General features: G+C 47.5%; 1 protein-coding gene across 2 annotated transcripts in view; it reads right to left on the bottom strand.

The window, feature by feature from the left end:
• Positions 1-17,392, bottom strand: part of MIPEP (mitochondrial intermediate peptidase) — a 1,848,751-nt gene that overhangs the window by 935,358 nt on the left and 896,001 nt on the right. For both annotated transcript variants that reach the window (XM_069639422.1, XM_069639423.1), the window contains exon 12: positions 3,053-3,130. In XM_069639422.1, the coding sequence (XP_069495523.1) occupies positions 3,053-3,130 (78 nt within the window). The remainder of the gene's footprint in view (positions 1-3,052; positions 3,131-17,392) is intronic.

Below are 17,392 nucleotides of genomic sequence, written 5' to 3'. Positions count from 1 at the left end.
ACTGATACCAGACAGGGCTGTGTTAGAGCCAAGGTTGCAAGCAGCAACATTGTATAGAGAAATATGAAGAGAACAGTGTGTGAAGTGTATGTGACGGGCAATGTGAATAACTAAACAGCAGATGAGTGACTGAACTTTTGAAACCAAGACAGATCCCATAAACAGAGTTGACCGGCGCCACGCGGGTGCTCATTCAGAAGATCTCTGTTAGGCATCCAACTGACAGGTGGCAAACGTAAAAGGAATTGTGAGATTGAAGTGGTCCTGCAAAGGGTCACGCTAAATCCGATGCACATTCGAAAGTCTCTGATAGTTGATACTAACTGAAATTGGTCCGAACCCGGCTAAGGGAGACAAATTGTGCAAGAGGAAGGATCTGAGCCCGGCTAAGGGGGATCCGGGGTGAACCGTGAGTCACCCTCTCCCTGATCTAACCCCTCTTCCTGGCTGTACAACCAATACCTGGCACTCCTTGCCCACCGTATTGCCGCTCTCTGCCCCAACTTTGAGTGCTATGCGGATGATACCCAGCTCATTTTCAGGCTAGCCTCGGCCTCCTCCTTTCCTTCCCTCATCTCTAACTGTGTCTGCTATCCAGGAGTGGTGTGCCTCAAATGACCTCTGCCTTAATGCCAGTAAGACTGAGATTTTACTCATTGGCACACCCACTCCCTCCTTCCCTGCATCTCTCTGGCCGGCCTCTCTTGGCCCTCTTCCTGCACCCACCTGCAAGGCTAAAAACCTCAGGGTCATCTTCGACTCCACACTCTCCTTCTCTCCTCACATCTCCGATATCTCTAAGACGTCACAATACCATCTGCACCTCCTCAGAGGTATTCTTCCTTTCCTCTCCTTTCCCCAGAAGCTCCCGTCTCCAGAGCCCTGGTTCTCTCTAGGCTGGACTATTGCAACAGCCTCTACTCTCCGCCCTCTGCAACTTATCCAGAACAGGACTGCGAGACTTGTCCTTGGCCTCGAGCCCAGGGATCGTATCTCTCCAGGACTGAAATCTCTGCACTGGCTCCCAGTGGCTGCAAGGAATAAGTTCAAAACCCTCTGCATTGTCCACAAGGCCTTCTGGGGCCTGGGGCCGCAATACCTTCAACTCTCTCTTCCCAAATATCTTCCTTCTCAAGCTCTTCGCTCATCTGCCTCCAACTCCCTCAGTGTCAGTCCCTTCTCCAAGCAACAAGTTGGTGGTAGATCTCTCGCCTCGGCTGGGACCTCCCTCTGGAACAGCCTTCCTGCCTCCCTGAAACTTGAGGAGAACCATCTCTGGTTCCGGAAGCACCACAAAACCTTCCTCTTTGCTTCTGCTTTCTCTCCCCCTCTTCCCTGCTGAATTCCGGGCTAAAACTGCACTGGCTACATAGCCACCCTTTGTGACCTTGGGCCCTGGCCCTGCCATTTACACACCTGCACTGCCTCCCTGGCAACCCTGCACCTGGGGACTGTATTCTGTATCCCTACAGTTCCCCACCAGCACTTATGTCCTCTCTTACCATGCACATGCCACCATCATGCCGTTTATTTATCTTATGTATTCTACTATCCCATGTACTGCACTTTCCCCTCTCCCTTCCCCCTCACACTTTTTCCTTTCCCCCTTCCCATGCACTTGTGCAATCTGAATGACACTTGGCATAGTAAGATCCTTGTCTGTCGAAACACTTGCACGTTATAAATGCCATATCATACCTGAGGAAGAATATTCTATGAACATTGTAAAAGGGGATCTGAGTCCGGGAGATGGGGATCCAAAGTATTGAACGTTGTATTAAAGGTAACAGCCTGGCTGAGGGGGAACCAGGGTGAAGATTGAATCACCTGAATTGAGCACTTGTAAGAGGAAAATACATTTTCGATTGCGTTGATACATCAGGCCCACTGAATCAAGAGACTTTGATAAGTAAAGAGACTTGGGCACAGAAGGCCCTGATTCAAGTTATTGAACTGTACCCTCGTGATGAAGAAGACAGAGATTGTGCTACGCTCGAGTGAACCGCCTTGCCCCGTGCTGAAAACGTGGGGAAGGGAGGCCAACGGCCTGAACATCCTGACATAGTATTTTTGTGAACACACTTTCTTTTTCATAAACACTATCCAACACGTTTTGTATTTAGAGATAAGGATTGGCAATAGGTTTTTTTAATATCGGTCCCTTTATTTTGACAAGACACCACTAGGACTGCATTATTATTATTTGATGGTCGTAGCTTGCTCTCATCTGTAGATGTAGGATTATGTAGGTGTTTATCATACCCTTGTTGAAGTTCAATAAAAACCCTTGAACTGTGGTCACTTGCGTCTATCTTACTGTTGATGCCATGCCTTCCTTACAGCACGTACCCGTGCATCTTCATCTGACAAAGAGAATCGCTAAACGAGCAATCTGACCACAGGTGCAGGGAACCTATGATTTGGTAGCACATACAGTGGGATAGTTTATGAAAAACGTGCAGCGCAGAAATTGCATTTTTAAAATATAAAATGCGGTGGTGTGAAATGAAGACACACCAAGGTGCACAAGACTGTAAGAACAGTAAACCCCAGAAAGAAACAGAAATTAAAAAGTTAAAAAGGAGGATAAAGTCTAGCATATATGTGAGCCACGGAAAAATAAGAGTCTAAAGCAAGGAGGAAAGGAACTCAAAACTAAATTGTTTTACATGGTTTAGGCTTCCACTGTCTTTTATAAAATATTCTGTGTGCCACAAAAATTGTCAGTTTTCTGTACCATAATAGAGTAGCCTGGATGAACGAGGACAGGATGTCCCAGTAAAATAAATATTTTTAATAAAGTCAAATAGTTTAAATATATATGTATAATTTTGTAACACACAAACAATCCTGGTCATTTTAGCAATTTGTGGAGAAATCGAAACCGAGTTTGACATATTTAAACATATACCAAAACAACATATCATATAAAAATACATTTATGTTTAAAAAAAGGCTAGGCTTTTGTTGGTGTTGTACAAACTGGTTTTCATTGCTTTAGAGGCAAGTGTGTATTCAGTTAGAATTCTCAGAACAAAAAAACACTTTTTACCTGATTAGGTTTTCCTGCTCGATGAAAGAAATCACAATAGATGTATCCTAGCAATCCTTCTGTTTCATGGACCACAGCCTAAGGAAAAACATATGCTCAGGTGTCGAACGAATAACATCAACAGGATCTCAGTTTTTGAATATTCTGCAACAGGCTGATCCTGCTTCATTTTACATACAGATGCTACCATATACCGTATACACCTATTATATAATATACATAATGTGATTATAACAAATGCAAACCTATCTAATATATAAGGATGTCTGTGCAAGCTCTGATCCTTTATGCTTCGGGTACGCACACACGCCCAAACAGCTCCATATGCATAGGAATTCAGAGCAGACCTTCCGGAGGGAGCAAGGAGACTCGCAGCACAGCAGTGTGGACCAGGAGAGGGAGCACAGCACGGGAACTGAAATGAGCACAGCAGGGTAGGGCACTGCTTCACTGTACCCCAAAGCGAGATCCCAGGGAAGCTGGATGGGAGAAGGAACAACCCCATCTTATGAATGTATGGGATTTACAAGTAGGGTGCAGGGTTATCACAGGAGCTGGGACTGGTAGGGACGAGGGGAAGCCAATAGGAGGAGAAAGGGTACAGTGGAGCATTTAGCAATGGCAAGATGTCCAACTCCTCATGCAAGGTGAAGCTAGGTCGGCCTATGATATGTCATAGGCCACTAGTGTCTATATAGAAACCTGAACATAACATTATAGTTTAGTTGTGACATTACCACTCATCTGCATTAAGAAAATTACATCAATATTCAAGTGTAGCAACCTATTGCATACATACGACGTCACAACGAGTGCTGCCAGAACCAGCACAGATGGAGCTGACAATAAATATCTTTGCTTATTGTGACAGACTAAGAAATCAAACGATGGTCTAAACGCACGAAAGAAAGAAATAAAACTTTATTTTGGTACCAGAGTCTGTCGGGATTCCACTTTTTTTGGTAGTTTTCGAGCCTCAAGTTCCCAGCATATAGAGTTTTGGACAATGAAGAATCAATCAGTTTGCTCTGGGCTTAAACATTCTTTCCTAGCATGCCGATTTTAAAACGTGACAGTCCACTTCGCTCTGCTATAGGACGCTCTTTCCCAGCATGCAGTAGGTTAGACACTTTATGTTGGGTTATAAGATTCTCACATTCTCAGCTTATAGGCGCACATTCCAACGCTTTCTACGACGTTACTAGATTCCTAATCGCCCAAGTACTTTGAGTAGCACTACCACCACATTCGGCAACTTTATTCATTCATCCACTGTCAAGCACTGTCGCCCTTTTTCTGGCTCTTGGCAATCTCTTGGTCTTGCTCTCAGACCTCATATTACGGTTTGGGGGATCCTCTGACAGTCCCCCGCAGACACCTGTGTTTCACCTGCTCCTGACCAATGGCTTTCTCTGCCTCCCAGGTCTCTTTGCTTCTGTGAGGTAGGGAGTTCTCCCCCAGTGGTACAGATTTTAAGCAGTGTGATTTAGGTCATTCTCCGATCGCAAGGTTTTACCACCTCCTTTACCCCAAATGCGCGACCTCTATATTCGTCCTCAAGAGGCCACTTTGCCACTGGATTGCTTTTTAGGTTCGTCCTTCGCTGACAGCTCTCCCAGTCACACGTTTTGCAAGTTCTTTTTTCTCATTACTGATGTTGTAGACCATGCACTCATCTGTGGGCCTGCCTACTCACAAAAGGCAGACAAAGACGCTGCCTCTCTCTCCCTCTCATCATAGCATTTTTAATAGTGGATGCTGTGCCGCTTTCCAAAATCAGATTTAAGCCATGGAAAGAGACGTCTGTGGATGTACTCTCCCTCCCAGTCTAGGGAAGATGTGTGAGAGTTCTTGAAAAAAGAATGCAGAAAGGAGTGACGAGAGCCAAAACTAAATGGAAAGGAAAAAAATGTACCAAACTAGACGAAAGAGACAAAGAAAAAAGAAGAAAAAAGTCATAACTGCAGAAAGATAAAGGGTGGTGAAAAGGCATGAAAACGCAGACAGGAAAAAAGCCAAGAGAAAGGGAAAGAAGGGGTATGGAAAAGAGAAACATTGAATGAAAAAAGAAAACTGATAGAAAAAGACGAAAGAAAAAAAACAGCACATGGTGGTGTTAAAAAAGCAACAAACAGGTACACCAATAAATTAAGGAAATTAAAAAGGGCAGTGAAAAGAATGCCAGACAGTGTGGAAGTGGGTCAAGAGGGCAGGGCCCATGTGTGGAAAAATGACTAACAAGTATTGTTCTTTCTATGGATTTTCGTCCCAAAGATTCCTCATCTGGATGGATACTCCGCAGTGCCAACTGTTTGCTAGGGGGTGTAGTATAGTTTGATGGCGACTCTCGGACTCTCGGTCTTGACTCTGGACACTCTGACAACCCCTTGTATTAATAGCAGACACTATGCCCCTTAACCTCAGTTCCTCCTTTCCCCCCATACTTAGAAGTAAAGGGAAAACACAACCATGGAGAATTTTACATATATATTTCTTTTTATGTTAAAGAACAGCTCAAGGAAGAGTAGCACTTGATTTTCCTATTTCACTTTTGCAGGTGAGGCTCTCCACTGTTCCCCCCCTGCCAGAAGGAACCCCCCTTTTTGTTTTTATTGCTTTCAGAAGAGGGGCAGGATAGAAGTGCAGTGAGGAATCTGTGGGATGGAATCCATAGAAGAACACGTTACTTACCTCTGGTAACGTTCTATATACTGGATGTTCCTCCCACCTATTCCTCATTTAGATATCTTCCTTTCCAGCCTCAGATGCTTTGGAATTAGTTTTTCGGCAGAGGGCGCTGTGCGTCGTTGTGGTCAAATCAATGTACCTGGAGGACCTCCATCTCGAGCTTGACATCATCAAAGGTATAAATAGAACGCTCTGCGCCAGTTGCTTCAGTTCAATTTCTTTGCCTTCTCCCCACATGATAACCGGTGTTAGCAAGATCAAGACAGTACTAGACGCTGAAGGAATGTAAGGTGTAATGCACAGAAATTCTACTGTGGGGTTGGATGGAAGGGGCGGCGAGGAATACGTGGGAGGAACATGCAGTCGAAAGAACATTACCAGAGGTAAGTAACTTGTTCTTTGAATGGATTGTGTCCTCCCACATATTCCTCTTCTTTAGATAGACTCACAAAGCAGTTTGAGATTTGTAGGAGGGAGTAAGAATTTTCAGAAAGGAGTAATACATCTCAAATTTTGTCATGAATGGGGTGTAGGACCAGGTTTCCAAATCCCGCCTCTAGGCATAAAGCAGTTTCTACTAGGCAATAGTGGTTTGTGAAGGTATAATGGAAGGCCAGGTGGCCGCCACATAAATGCTGTGAATCGTCACTCCTCTCTGTAAGGCATAAGAAGTAGCCCAGCCCCTTGTGGAGTGAAATCGCAAACCTTTTGGGGGATCTTTATAACACTCCTGTGATACACAGAATTAACCATCTGGATAACATATGTTTGCTCACTGCCAGACCCAACCTATGTCCGGTGTAGCACACACAAAGTTGGTTGTCCTGTCTTAATTTAGCAAGGCGTGATATGTAAAAGGTCGGAGCTCTTTTAGGGTATAGACTGTGCAGTCTTTTTCCTTAGTAGGGTGTGGAGCAGGGTAGAAAGTTGGCAAAACAATTTTCTGCGAGATATGAAAGTCAGAAACTACTTTCGGTAGAAAAGTGGGTTTAACGCTCAAGACAACTTTGTCCATATAAAATGTTGTGAATGGTGGCTTACATGATAATGCTTGTAATTCGCTCACCCTGCAGGCAGATGTTAAAGCGGTTAGTAGGATACTCTTAAATGTCAAAAGCCTCAATGAACAGGAGTGAAGAGGATCAAAAGGAGCACACATAAGGAATTTTAGTACTAGATTTAAATTCAAATATATCACCTTTCTCCAGCAGACTACCAGGTGGATGATCCAAAGGCCTTCTTATAAGGGGAGGCAATAACCCTGGGCTACTTTTTCCAAAGCCCAAGCATCTAAAGTAATGCCCCGCCATCTTGCAGATGCTGACTCCCACCGGGGTTGTGGATTAATGCCTTAGAGTGGTTTTGAGGCGGCTGAAGCAACAGTTGAAGGTAAGGAAGCGGTTCCATGTACAGACTTGGCACCTCTTCCTCATCCACCACAAGGAAATTTCTTTTGACCTCTGACTGGCCAGTCCTCTTGCTCTTCCAAATGAGGAAGAGTAACAAAAGGACTTACCCCTCCAAGCCGGTGCACTGGGGTGCAAAGGTTGTGGCTATCTGATGGCTGTGCAGAGTCACTTGGCTGCCGCTTCTGAGATCTGCAAAGTTTCTAGGCTCTTACTGCCAAATAGTTGTGTGCCGTCAAAGGGCATGTTGAGATGTATAGATTGCATTTCAGGCGCAAAACCAGACTTCCTCAATCACACTAATCTGCGTATAGCAGTGCTCGCCACCATGGCTCTGTTAGTACTGTCCGCAGAGTCCAAACCTGATTGGAGAGAGACACACATTGCATCCTTCCTGTCCTTCAGAAAATATGTAAGGAACTTGCCAATCCTACCACAGTGTCCAATTCTCCTCTTCTTTCTCAGGCCCTCTGCATGGCTTTGGCTTCCCACTTCACAACCAAAACTCAGGACTTCCTGTTCTCACTCGTCTACACACCTCCCTCCTCCACCTGCACTTGAGTCTCCCTTGGCCACTCTCTCTCCATCCCTCCTACTCTCCTCCTTCTCACCCATTGCACCAGAGGAGGTCACCTATGAAAGTCTCCTCCTAACAGGTGCCTCTTTGCTCCTCTAGAACTGTCAAGGACAATATTGCCGCCCTCGCTCCCTCTTTGGCTGAGTTATGCAATCACTCTTTTGCCACTGCTCCTTCCCTTCACCTCTCAAGCACTCGCGTATACACTCCCTCCTAAAAAAGCCATCATCGGACCCTTCCTGCTCGGCTAACTACAACCCTCGCTCCACAACCCCTTCTTAAGAAAACTCTTGGGAGAAATTGGCCATCTCCCAACTAATCCACCACACTGAATCTGTTGGCTGTCTCCACGACCACCACTCTGGCTTCAGAGCAGCCAGAGGCACCGAAACTGCTCTCCTTAACACCTGTGAGGACTTGCTCTCACTCCTCGATTATAACTCTCCGTCTGTCCTCATCCTCCATGATCTCTCCTCTGCCATCGACACTTTCAATCATGCCACCCTCTTAAATCGACTCTGTGATACTTGGGCATCAGAGATCGGGCACTGGCTTGCCGGACATCTTTCCTTTCAAATCGGCCCTCCCAGATTGAAATTGGCCCCTTTCTCTCCTCAATTTCAATCTCTTCCTGCCGCTCTATCCTCTTGCCATGGCTTTTTAGCATTTACCTTGCTCACCTAATTTCTACCTTCTGTCCTCACTTCCAGCATTACATGGATGACACTCAGCTCTCCTTTAAGCTTCTCTCCTCTATCTCCTCTCCTTCCTCCCTCCCTCATTCCCGACTGACAGCTATTCAGGCATGGTGTGCTGCTAATGATCTTTGTCTTAATGACAGTAAGACAGAGATCCTCCTCATTGGAACTCCCCCCCTCTTCCTTCCCTCCTACTCTCCGGCTGCCCGCCTTGGGCCCCTCCCCCTCACCCTCATGTAAGGAAGAAAACCTTGGGGTCATCTTCGACTCTGGCGTCTCCTTGTCACTGCATATCGCTGACCTTGCCAAGAAGGCTCACTTTCCTCACTTTCCCCCAGAAACTCAGCATCTCCAGAGCTCTGGTTCTCTCCAGGCTGGACTACTGCAACAGCCTCTTCCTCAATCTGCCTTTTTCCACCCTCCATCCTCAACTAATCCAAAATAGGAATGCAAGACTTATCCTTGGCCTCAAGCCCAGGGACCACATCTTTCCAGCCCTAAACTCTCTCCACTGGCTCCCGGTGGCTGCCAGGATCCAATTCAAGACCGTCTGCATCATCCACAAGGCTTTCTGCAACCTACGCTTGCGCTATATACAACTTTATCTCCCTAGATATGGCCATGCTAGAGTCCTTCGGTCCACTAGCTCAAACTCTCTGCAGGCCAGACGTTTATCCGAGCAGAGGGGGCTTAGAGCTCTTTCTTTGGCAGGAGCCTCCCTCTGGAACAGCCTCCCTGCCCCCTCTCAAACTTGAGCCAGATCTCCTTAAATTCAAGACCTTCCTTTTCTCCTCCTCCTTCCCTCTCCCCCTTCCCTGCTAAAGCCCCCTGCCCCTACTGCTAGAACTGGCTGCCTGGTCCCTTCTGAGTCCTACAGGGGAAAGGCCCTTGCATGACCAGTGTGACTCAGCACCCCCACACCCACACCCACACCCACTCCAGCACTTGCCTTGGGGCACCCTACCCTGACTAGACTACTGAGTCTGGTCCACCCCCCCTCGCCCCTCGCACTATTTAGTCTCTTGTTATTTTGCATTTATGGGAGTGCCTTAGAGTGCCTGTTCTGCTGCACCTGCCGCACCTGACTGGACCCATTGACTCCACATGAGCTACGTGAAGTACTTTCTTTCTACTATACAGAGAACAGTATGACATTCTCTGCTAACAACTGACTGTTTTCTATATATCACATTTCAAATAGCCCTTAAAAAAACTAAAATCATGTTTATTATCCATTGCAGAGTCTTAACTCGGCCCCCTCTCAGGCAGCTCCATAAATCTTGTGCATGCGCGCATTTTAATGGAGTGCCTTTGGAGAGTGCCTGTTCTGCCTGTTCAGCTGCTCAGCAAACAGCTAACGGCTCTCTTCCAAACGCCTCTGGGGATTGCCATTCTTTCTTTTGTTGAATGCAAAACACGCACTGCTATGGCCTATACTCTTAAATCCAGCCTGACTTTCTCAAACGACCTTTGAATGCTCTTACCTTCAAACTAGGGTCTTTTCATTTACAAGGAGGTTGAAGGAAATAAAGCATGCGTGAAAATGGCGCGCTCTAAGTCGCATACTACTGATCTAAGGCTCATAGGGAATCCAAAAGCCAAAGACAGTACTGCCAAGGCAACGATCCTCATGAATACTGAGCCGCCCTTGCTCACTCTAACGGAAAGTGCATTGGCAGCTAAACCAGGAAATTAAATCACAAAAAATGACCCGACTGAAGAGGAAATCCTAACCTGCTCAGTGCTAACCGGCATTCTGTTCCATCATCAGATCATTGAACTCGCAGAAGAGTCGACGCCTACAATACCTGGTGTGGCTACAATTATTAAGGCACAAATACATAAAGCGCAAGACATAGTGAAATCTCCTCTGTTCTCCGAAGTTGTAAAACATAAATATAAATTGAAATTAAACTAAAATGGATTACAAGGGCCATTAAATGTTAACGAACAATTCACTCAAAACAATGATGGAATCAAGGTTTGCATTAATTTGCCCAATCATAACATGAATGAGAGAAGAACAAGTTACTTCTTACCTTGTAACGTTCTTTCGACGGGATGTTCCTCCGACGTATTCCTTATCTTAGATATCTCCTTCCAGCTCTGCTGGCCTCGGAAAATGTTTCTCTAGAGGGCGCTGCGCGTCAACGTCCTCCGAGTCGATGTCCCTCGACAGCCGCTGTATCGACGTCGACGTCATCCTGCCTATAAAGGCCACGCGCAGCGTACGTTGCTCAGTTCCATTTTGTAGCCCACAGTATTTCTGTCTGGACTAGACTAATCACCCTGAAGGAGCGTAAGCTGCAACAACAAGGGAAGTAGAACTGCAGGGATGGATGGGAGGGTCGATAAGGAATACGTCGGAGGAACATCCCGTCGAAAGAACGTTACAAGGTAAGAAATAACTTGTTCTTCGAAGGGATTGTGTCCTCCGACGTATTCCTTATCTTAGATAGGCTCCCATAGCAGTATTCTATTATTGGAGGAGGGAGTACTGACTTCACGCTGTCTTCTATTGATGAATAGAGTGCAGCACAGCCCTTCCAAACCTAGTCTCTTGACTGGAGGAGGAATCCAAGTTGTAAAATCGTGTAAAGGTATGGACAGACGACCATGTAGCGGCCGCACAGATGTCTTTAACCGGCACACCTCTTTTGAGGGCCGATGAAGCTGCAATACCTCTGGTCGAATGAGCCCTAAGGTTTTGAGGGGGGTCTTTCCCTGCCAGTTTATAACATTCCAAAATGGCTAGAATGATCCATCTGGAAATGGTCTGATTAGTTATTGGTAACCCCAGCTTGTGACCTGTGTAAGCTACAAACAGCTGGTCTGCCTGTCTTATCCTGGCTAGTCTACTGATGTAAAAACTTAAAGCCCTTCTAGGGTCCAGCCTGTGTAACCTCTCCTCCTCTTTCCCCTGATGAGGAGGAGGATAGAAAGATGGTAGGGTAATCTTCTGAGTGATATGGAATTCAGAAACCACCTTTGGGAGGAAATTAGGCTTCACTTGCAGGACAACTTTGTCTTTGTGAAAGATTGTATGAGGGGGTTTACAAGAAAGAGCTTGTAATTCGCTCACCCTTCTAGCAGATGTAAGTGCCATTAATAAAACAGTTTTAAGTGTAAGGAATCTTAACGAACAAGAATGGAGTGGTTCGAAAGGTGTGCCCATCAGGAAAGTTAGGACTAAGTTTAAATCCCATAGGGGAACTTGGAATGGTCTTGGGGGATAAACATTGGTTAACCCCTTTAGAAACTTTATTACCAAGGGTAACTTGAAATAGGATGGTTCTTCCGCAGTGCGCTTAAAGATGGATAGCGCTGCGAGATAGCCCTTAATGGTGCCAACTTGAAGGCCTGAATTCGCCAACTAGAGTAGGAAGGACAAAACCACTGGTGTACCACATGAAAAGGGGTCGATATTCTGTTCTGCTGCAAAATCTGTTCCAACGGCAGCGGTATAAAGACTTTGTTGCTGGCCTCCTTGCCGAAAGCAACACCTCCATAACATCATCAGGGAGGTCCCAATCCTTGTACCTCAGCCTTTCAGAAGCCAAGCGTGAAGGTTGAGGGTTTTGATGTCTGGATGGAGAACATGACCTCCCTTCTTTGAGAGTAGGTTCTCTCTGAGTGGAAGTCGAATTGGAGGGCAGATGGACAAGTCTAGAAGGTCCGGGTACCACGTTCTCCTGGCCCAATCCGGGGCAATTAGGATCATGGTCCTCCGGAATCTTCTCAACCTCCTGATCATTTGAGGAATGACGGGGACCGGTGGGAACGCGTACAGAAGCGGAAACTCCCAGTCCACTATGAACGCGTCTCCCAGAGCTCCTCTCGGGGGAAATTCCCTTGAGCAGAATAGATCGCATTTCCTGTTGACACTGGTGGCGAACAGATCCACCTGAGGGGTTCCCCAAAGGGCGAAGATCTCTTGAAGGACTTCCTGACTCGTGGGAGACTGTACTCTGCCTGCTCAGAGCGTCCGCTGTCAAGTTCTTCTCTCCGGCTAGGTGAACTGCCGATAGAGAGATTCCTTCTTGGATTGCCCAAAACCAGAGCTGCATCGCCTCTCTGCCCAGGGGTAGTGATCCTACGCCTCCTCTTTTGTTCAGGTAATGCATGGCCACCGTATTGTCTGTCATTATCAGGACATTTTTCCCTTGTACAGTTGGCAGGAACGCCTTCAGCGCAAGTCTGATGGCTCTCAGCTCTAACAGGTTGATATGTAGTCTGGACTCCGATGGAGACCAACGACCGCTGATGGTCAAGTCGTTGGCGTGGGCTCCCCACCCCATGAGTGAGGCATCCGTGACTACTGTTATCTCCGGTCAGGGTTGCCAAAATTGTTCTCCTTTCAGAATGTTCTCCTGACAGGCCCACCACTGAAGGTCTCGAGCTACCCTGTCGGGAACCTGAAGAAGATCTGTCGTTCTCCCTGAAAATTGTGACCACTGAGTCCTCAGTGTCCACTGGAGGGATCTCATTCTCATGCAAGCCTCTGCACTAGGAAAATGCAGGATGCCATGAGGCCTAGCAACCTCAAAAAGTCGAAGGCTGGGAGACGTTGGGCATCTTGGAACTTGGTAACCATCTGTAGAATATCTTGAGCCCTCACCTCTGGTGGCGAGGCTTTTCCCAGGGAAGTGTCTAGGATCGCTCCTATGAACTGGAGTCTCTGCGATGGTATCATTTGTGACTTCTTTAAATTGAGGGAGAAGCCCAGTCTGTAAAGGGAGTGGCAAACGTGATTTAGCTGGATCTGAGCTTGTTCTGAAGATACAGCTCTGATCAACCAATCGTCCAGGTAGGGGTAGACGTGAATCCCTTCCCTCCTTAGACTTGCCGCCACTACCGACATTAACTTGGTGAAGACCCTCGGGGCGGAGGTCAGCCCAAATGGCAGCACTCGAAATTGATAATGAGAGTTGCCAATTGCGAACCTCAGGTATTTCTTGTGTTTGAGATGGATAGGCACATGGAAATAAGCGTCCTGAAGGTCCAGAGATAGCAACCAGTCCTGGAACTGAAGGGCCTGAAGGATCTGAGAAAGAGTGACCATCTTGAATTTGTCTTTCCTGAGGAATTTGTTCAATTCTCGCAAGTCCAAGATGGGTCTCAGTCCTCCATCTTTCTTTGGAATGAGAAAGTAAGGGGAGTACCAGCCCTTGTTCCTCTCCGCTGCAGGTACCGGTTCTATGGCACCTTTCTCTAGCAGGTCCAAAATTTCCTGCAAGAGGAGCGGGTCTGGAGCTTTCTGAGAGCTGATCCCCGGTGGATGACTCTGAGGTATGCATAGGAAAGGCAGGCAGTAACCTTGGGCAACTGTTTCCAATGCCCAAGCATCTGACGTGATAGCCTGCCATTCCGCCAGATGTTGAGTCAACCTGCCTCCTACCGGTGTCCTGTGAGGGAAGTCCTAAGAGTGGTTTTGGGGTGGCTGATGCAGATGCCGATGGTAAAGAGGCACTTGCTGTTGCTGCGGCTTTTGAATATCTACCCCGTCCACCTCGGGTAGTTCTTCTTTGTCCCCTTTGAGTCGGTCGTCCTCTACCTCTTCCGAATGCGGAGTAGAAGCGAAAGGACTTGCCCCTCGCAGAGGTTCCTGTGGGACGAAAAGGTGTCTGACGGATTACAGCGCCTAGGGATTTTGCTGCTGCTTTTGAAGTTTGTAGTTTCTCTAAACTGTCATCCGCCTTTTTCCCGAACAAAGAAGAGCCATCGAATGGCATGTTCAAGAGCCTGGCTTGCACATCTGGGGCAAAACCAGACTTTCTCAACCAAGCGAATCTCCTGGTTGTTGTACTTGCCGCCATTGCTCTGCTGATACTGTCAGCCGAATCTCCGTCTGGAGGGATTTGCACATAGCATCTTTACCGACCTGTATGATATTCAGGAACGCCTCCCTTTCTTCTCCCTCCGGGATGCAGTCAGCCGCTGTAGAAGCACACTCCCAAAGTGTATGGCTGAATCTAGCAAGGGTGCAAGTAGCATTAACAGATTTTAACGCCATGCTACATGCCGAAAAAACTTTCTTTGCCATAGCATCATATTTTTTATCGTCCCTGTCCTGTGGGACGGTAGGGTAAGCAGTCTTGACATCAGTAGAAGATGCTGCCTGTACCACCAGACTTTCTGGGGATGGGTGTTTTGACAAAAACTCCGGGTCTGCAGAAGATACCCTGTATTTTGTAGACAGTTTTTTATTTACTGCCGGGACGACATCTGGGGTTTCCCAGTTCGTCATAATCTTCCTCTGAAGAGCTTTATGAAAGGGCACTACAGGATCCTCGTGTGGGCCTTTGTCAAGAATATCCGTGAGGTCATCTTGTTGGAAAGACTGTGAAGGTGCAGACCACCCCATAAACTCTGTGATCCTGGCCATTAAGGCTCTATAGGGGGTTTCAGCATGCTCCCCCGGGTCTGGCCTAGCAAACTCCACCTCAGGGGAAGTGTCTAACCCACTTGCCTCATGTAAGGAATCATGAAGATCCTTTAACCTGCGTTCTTCAGAGGATAACTCCTCTCTAACTGGGGTTGCAGGTCCCTGAAACTCAAATGCGTCTTCCTGTTCAGGCAATTCACCCTCTTCCATAATTGAGGACATAGTTCTCAATTGTTCTGAACTCATAAAGGGTGTAAACCCCATCTCCAAGGCAGAGGGTGCCAAACTTGTCATAATCGGCCTCGAAAACGTCGATGTCGTCGACGTCGAAGGCTTCGGGCGTGGCGTCGAAAACAAAGGCGGAGGCCTCGATGACCTCCACAGAATTGGGATTCTGCTCGAGGAAGTCGACAATCTCGACGCCATCGTCATCGAGGACCTGGGGATAGCCACTGGGTGTGTCGTAACCGTGACTTTTCTTGGCGTCGACACCGGTGTCGAAGATGGCGTCGAGTCGACAGACCCGTGTGTCGAAGGTCCCTTCGACAACGGCGTCGAAGACACCAACCTCGGCTTCGACGGAACCTTCGTCGACGGCGTCGACGGAACCTTCGAAGAAGGTTTTGAGGTCATAGTCTTACTCGAGGGTTCGAGACGCACTCGAGAAGTTTCCTTCACCGGGTACTGCGAATCGCTGCGTTTTGAACCTTCGGGTCTTTCGACCAGAGCATCGCTCTCGGCAGTCTTCGAGGGGGTCGAGGCCGCTTTCTCGAAGACGCACATCATATTTTTGCGGAATTCCTCCCATTCAGCCCGGGAACTATGTTTCGTGGGGCAAGGGATTCTCTTTTGGAGAAACAGAGGAAGAGGAACACGGAGAAGGGGATCTTCGACGTCTCCTCTTTGAGTGCTTCGATCTCGAGGAGTGATGGGACCCACTCCGAGACCTGGAGCGCGAATGGTGACGAGGAGAAGAATGTCTCGACTTAGTCGAGGAAGAAGAAGCTTTAAAAGTCTTACCTTTCTCCAGCTTCCCCCTACGCTCCTTCAGGGCCTTAGCTGTCATGGACATACAGTCCTCGCACTCCGAACAATGGTGTTCAGCTCCCAAACACCACAGACAAACTCTGTGAGGGTCAGTCAGCGACATCTGTTTCCCACAATCTCGGCATTTTTTGAAGCCGGACCGAGGAGTTGTCGGTTCCGACGAAGAAACCATCGAGTACGGATCGAATAACTCGAGGTAAATAGGATTAACCTGACAAAACTGAGCAACGGTATTCCGAGGCACTGAGTAAGCGCGGAAAAACGGAACTGAGCAACGGACGCTGCGTGCGGCCTTTATAGGCAGGATGACCTCAACGTTGATACGGCGGCTGTCGAGGGACATCGACTCGGAGGACGTCGACGCGCAGCGCCCCCTACAGAAAGATTTTCCGAGGCCAGCAGAGCTGGAAGGAGATATCTAAGATAAGGAATACGTCGGAGGACACAATTGTCACGCTCACCTGATTCCCACGGGGGCGCTGGCCTGGTTTCGAGTGCTGATGCCTCTTCAATGGTGAAGCGCAGGGCTCTGAAGATGGATAGGACGAGCCCCTCAACTCTGGCTAATCTGGCTCGCAGGAATATCCTCCTGTACGTGAAAAGGGAGTATTACAATCTGGCGGAATAATGCTCGAGCCTCCCACTTCCTTCCAACCCTCCTCGATACCCTTCCACGATTCCCTGTGAAGTCTCACCTTAGGGTCTGAAAGGACGAGCTCTCCATCCTGCTTCTGACGCAGGGGCGCGTTGAACCCAGTTACTTCACTGGATTGAGGTTGGATGGGAGTTCAGGTAAGCTTGATTATACTGGTAAGGCGCTGTAAAAGTTCTGTTGCAAGTTCAAAAGTTCAAGCTTTAAATAATAATGTTCATTGTCTTTTTCAGGTGATGAATGAAGATTCCTTTGGAGACTTCTTGCAACAAAGTGCTAATGTTGATGTCTTTTCCCCATAGGGGCCGGGGTTCGGAATGCCGGAGATATGGCGCCGACCCGAAGTGAAACGTGCAGTTCCAGTAAAGATCAGGTAAGTCCTAGATGAGCGCTCAGGTAATGTTTTTGCATTCGCTCATCTAATATCTTTGTCTTTTTTCCCCATAGGGGCCAGGGTCCGGAAAATGCCTGTAAGCAGCAAGACCCGAAATGAAATGGGAATGACCCAACAGGTAAGTCTTAGAAGGAAACTGAGCTTTTCCTATTCCCTTCTTTCTCTCACCTTGTGTTCTTGTCTTTTTCTCTCCAGGCTCTGGGAAGTGGCTGCGGATCCGGATGATCGCTGCTGAAGATGGAGGCGCCCAAGAAAGGTGAGGGAAATGCAGCGCTGCAGCGATCGGAGCGAAATGCTTTTAAAAATGATGTCTTCCTTTTCAGGATCGTCGGTGAGATGTCTCTGTGATGCAGGTTTAGCAGGTAAGGCCTTCTTCCTCACCAATTCTCTTCTTATCACACTTTGCAGGTGTCCCAGGATGCTGACAGGCGTGGCTGAAGTCCAGAAGCAGGAGCAGACATGGTGAGAGTCCAGCCCTTAGGTGCAGAACAAC

This window comes from Ambystoma mexicanum, chromosome 7q (assembly GCF_040938575.1).
Source record: "Ambystoma mexicanum isolate Mex_15411 chromosome 7q, UKY_AmexF1_1, whole genome shotgun sequence".
In the NCBI taxonomy this organism is placed as follows: domain Eukaryota; kingdom Metazoa; phylum Chordata; class Amphibia; order Caudata; family Ambystomatidae; genus Ambystoma; species Ambystoma mexicanum.
Note: the sequence above shows the minus strand (reverse complement) of the source record. Positions and strands in the feature narration are given on the sequence as shown.